The sequence below is a fragment of the Trachypithecus francoisi genome, unplaced genomic scaffold, assembly GCF_009764315.1.
Source record: "Trachypithecus francoisi isolate TF-2019V2 unplaced genomic scaffold, Tfra_2.0 Lachesis_group11, whole genome shotgun sequence".
NCBI classification, from domain to species: domain Eukaryota; kingdom Metazoa; phylum Chordata; class Mammalia; order Primates; family Cercopithecidae; genus Trachypithecus; species Trachypithecus francoisi.
In genome coordinates, this window is record NW_022681456.1 from 116,744,171 (window position 1) to 116,748,541 (window position 4,371).

The 4,371-nt window shown below is 44.3% G+C and overlaps 1 protein-coding gene across 1 annotated transcript; it reads right to left on the bottom strand.

Annotated features, from left to right (window-relative positions):
• Positions 1-382: 382 nt before the first annotated feature.
• LOC117090467 (histone H2A.J) lies at positions 383-4,141 on the bottom strand. The gene is made up of 2 exons (XM_033222790.1): positions 3,636-4,141; positions 383-3,167 (listed from the first exon to the last, which is right to left on the bottom strand). The coding sequence occupies exons 1-2, from the start codon at positions 4,000-4,002 to the stop codon at positions 3,067-3,069; spliced, it is 468 nt and encodes a 155-aa protein (XP_033078681.1). The 5' UTR covers positions 4,003-4,141; the 3' UTR covers positions 383-3,066.
• Between the last annotated feature and the right edge of the window lie 230 nt (positions 4,142-4,371).

Sequence of the window (4,371 nt, forward strand, 5' to 3'; positions counted from 1 at the left end):
TGCAGGAGTTACCTTTGACCCCCATGTCTTCATGCATGCTGCCTCTCAGCCCAGCTTACACCTCCCACCAGCCAGTGTGCCCACCTGGCTGAGTGACACAGGTACCCATATTCCTTGTTCCTGTTAACACCCTGAGCATCTCCTTCCCTCTACATGTACTCTGTTATTATCTTTCTTTTGAGTGTGTGTACCATGATAGTAAGTTTCTTGGCAGCTGGTTACCAATCACAGGTGTAAACACATAATATTGCTCAATAACTTATTGAACAAACGGGGTCCATTTTTAATGTGTGTGGGTGGACTTAACAAGCCATAAATTCTAAACTAGGTTGTCTTCAGGGGCAAAAACAAAAAACAAACACACAAAAAACAAAAATGCAAATTCAGGTTCACAAGTTTTAATCATTTATTACTTTCTTTTTTGTTATACATTGAATTGTGGATGTGCTTTAATAAAACAGTCACTAAAATTGTTTTTATGGTTGCTATCACAAAAGTCATAGGATTGCTAGAATGCTGTATGTTTACCTGTTTCAACAGCTCCCATCAACTACCGCTACTCACTTTACATAGAAATAAGAACAGCTACTATTCATTGAGCCTATTTCTATACGGGAATCTTAGTGTCCTCACTCACATTAATTCATTGAATCCTCCCCAAACTCTCTGAGGTAAACTATTACGCCCATTTTAGAGATGAAACAGGTTTAAAGAGATTAAGTTTCCAAAAATCAGATAACTAATGAGTAGAGTGAATCTGAATTTAAGTCTCATTGCAGAGAGCTTAAGTTCTTACACAGCATGGTATGCAACCTTTCAACCACTGGAAGGGGCATTGTGAAGTTTGCATGTAGTGCGCCAGTCATCACCAATTATGGAGCCTGACTAAACCTTTTGATTCCAGGCAGGCACAACTGAACAGACCAGTCCTCAGGGACACAAAGACAAGACTGGCCCCGCAGGAAAAACAAAGATCAAACAAATCCTGGCCAAGCCACAGCCACACTGAACGGCTTATCACTGCAGGAAACAGTGTGTGTGTGTGTAAATAAAACTATGGATTATAACTCTATTAAAAACTGGAATTCAATTCCCACCAGATTTTGTCTTAGGTCTTTTACCATATGGTCTTATGCTTAAAGAAATATTGGCCTTTTAAATTAACAATCACACATCAGCAAGAACTACTGTTTGTCCATCGTGGATCATGGACTGAGCTGATTTTGTAGGAGTATGCATTTTAAACTGCCAATAAACAATTCAGGTTTTAAAAAAACTCTCAAAAACAAAAATGGTGAGGAGATGATTGAATTTTGAGGCAGGCAAAGTATTTGAGGGGATGCTAAGAATCCTTAGGGTAGTGGTGGGAGAGGCAGGTGGAGATAGGGCAGTTACCATGCCTTTATCTTGTCTATGTTGCTCATCATGTAACAAGAGCTGGACAGACTCCTGTGAATCTTCCCAGGGAAAGGCAAAGGTGCTTTTTCTTATGAATGTCTTGATGTCCCTTGTCCTTATTTCTTCATCATTTTGGCAACAATCCCTCAGATGCCTCATCTCTTCAAGAAATTAGACTCAAATGTCAAAACCATATATGCATTTTGTTCCACTGACCCCAAGTGGTAACTGCAAGTATTAATTCTAACAATTAGGCATTTTTTAAAAGTCCTATTGATGTTTACCTATAATTGAACCTATAAGGATAAACCCATATCCCCATAGAACATCGTACATTTTTCCATTTGTTGTCTAATGTGGCACACAGTAAATGAACAAGCTCAATCCTTAAAACAGGTGTTATGACTTTTACATATGACAAAACCACAGGGAGTGAATAGCAGGACATCTGGAACCTGCCCAATAATTTGCCTGCTAACAGAGGTGTGTACGTCCTGACCTTTGTACACCTCAAAAGTGGCAACATGGGAGAAGTAATTCCATCATTCATCCACACACAGCAGAGAGGTACAAGTGCTAACAGAAGCTGATCTCTCATATTAACGTATGTATTTGTTCCTTGTCCCGTCTTCAGGAACCAATAAAAATAAAATGAGCTCCAAGAGAATGGAAATCTGGTTGGCCTCATTCACAGCTCTACTCCTATCACTTTGTACAGAGCCTGGCATAGACAGCTGTTCAATAAATACTGGGGACAAAATAAAGTCCAAGTGGGAAAATGGGCCAGCTGCTACTAAGGATGAAGACATAATATATATATATATATATATATATATATATATAAAAAATATATTATATAATTAATATATATTATATAATATGTACTATATAATAGATGATATATATTATATAATATATATTATTTTATATATATATATTTTTTGGGGGAAGACTTCAATTCCGACTCACAGGAAAGAGTCCAAAGATGTGAAATCTGTACTGGGATCTTTTTTGCGGGGTCTGTGGGCCAGGATGAAATTTGCTGAGAAGGATGAAATAAATGGGAGTGTCAACTAAGGGCAGAAGATGATTACTAGTGTTAACTCTTTAATGTGGATTCCTGGTCTGAAATGTGTTTCTCCCTGCACTTAAGTATTTGGCCCTATCTTTCCTCACATGTTTATTAAAGCAATATCGTGCCATTAGGCAATGCAACTCCCAAAGACATTACTGGAATAAGGTCATTGCTTCAGGCTAGTGGGAGAATATAAGAGATTTCAAACAGGTTATTTGTTGGGTTAAGAACCCCTAAAAGCAAGAGGTTTTTGCTTTGTTTTAAAGCAAAGTCAAACTGAGTCTCAAAGAGAATATAATATGAAGACAGGATCATTATGAAGCTAGAAACCTGAAAACATCACTTTAAAAGCTCAAGCATATGTAACTCACGACTAAAGGCGCTGCAATGCTATGCAATATGACTGTCCGGGGAACGAATTTCCAACCTCATGACTCAAATTGAACGTTTCCTTCATTTAAAAAAAATATGAACATAAGGTGCTATATAAAGATATCTGATATCCAAAGCATGAAAGCACAGCAGCTACTAGGCTAAGAAGAATCTCTTAAGTTAATATCGTGCCATCAGAACTACCCTTCCAAGATGGAAAGTTACTCCACTTTTTGAAAAATATGGCCGGAGACACTTCCTGCCTCGAGCCCAGCTCGATCCGACGGTCTCTTCCCAGAACTTGGTCCTGAGTGCCCCCAAACTGGAAGGAGAGCGAAGCCTCTGGGAAGTAAAAATAATTCCGGAAGAGGCCTCGCCGCACCGACTCTGCCTCCCCTTTGCCCTACTGAGAGCGAGGTGCGCTCCTACCCTGCCCACCTCCAAGCCACCCTCCCTTAACGCCTCGAGGGTGACCTGCGGACTAAAGCAGTCCAGAGTGGCTCAAGCCCACCCACCAGTAGCTGCTCCAGAGGTTTCCCAATTGTCCCCCTCCCCTGGGGTCATCCGGCAGGTCCCCACGACTATACAGCTCTCTCGACCAAATGATTTTCACCAACTTTATTGGCTCCCGCCGGGCCCCTCGCCGCCCACCTCCCCGCTAGATGTCACCGGCCCTCCATGACATCCAGCACATTCAAAAGCATTGCGGGACGACCATGAAAAGGGCCCTTGCGGGGGGAGCCAGCTCCCTGAGGGTGGCGTCAGGGTCACTTGCTCTTCGCCTTCTGACTCTCCGTCTTCTTGGGCAGCAGCACGGCCTGGATGTTGGGCAGGACGCCGCCCTGAGCGATGGTCACTTTGCCCAGCAGCTTGTTTAACTCCTCGTCGTTGCGGATGGCGAGCTGCAGGTGGCGGGGAATTATCCTGGTCTTCTTGTTGTCACGCGCGGCGTTGCCAGCCAGCTCCAGGATCTCCGCCGTCAGGTACTCCAGCACCGCTGCCAGATACACAGGCGCCCCGGCGCCCACTCGCTCCGCGTAGTTCCCTTTGCGCAGCAGTCTGTGCACTCGGCCCACCGGGAACTGCAGGCCCGCGCGGGAGGAGCGGGATTTGGCCTTTGCTCTTACTTTGCCGCCCTGTTTTCCGCGACCGGACATGATCACCTCTCGCCTACAACTCCAGAGACGGAGACAAACGGCGCTCGGCGTCCGGTACCGGAATGCAACGTACAGCCCCCGACTGCCTCTACAAACTCTTTGCGGCCGCGCGGCAGCCCCTTCCCATTGGCTCTGGTGACCAATGACAGGCAGGCTCCGCTCCCAACTAGCGCTCTGGAAGAGAGACCGCCTCCTCCAGCTCTGTCCAATCAATAGAGCAAGCTCCGAATCCTCATTTATATAGCCGCTCACATAAATACCGAGGCCAGCCCGCTCCGCATTTGGGGACCCAGATGAATTTAGCAGTTACGGGTTTTCCACGACCACGCTCGCTCCCAAGCAAATAAACTAGTAGGAAATAAGAAAACA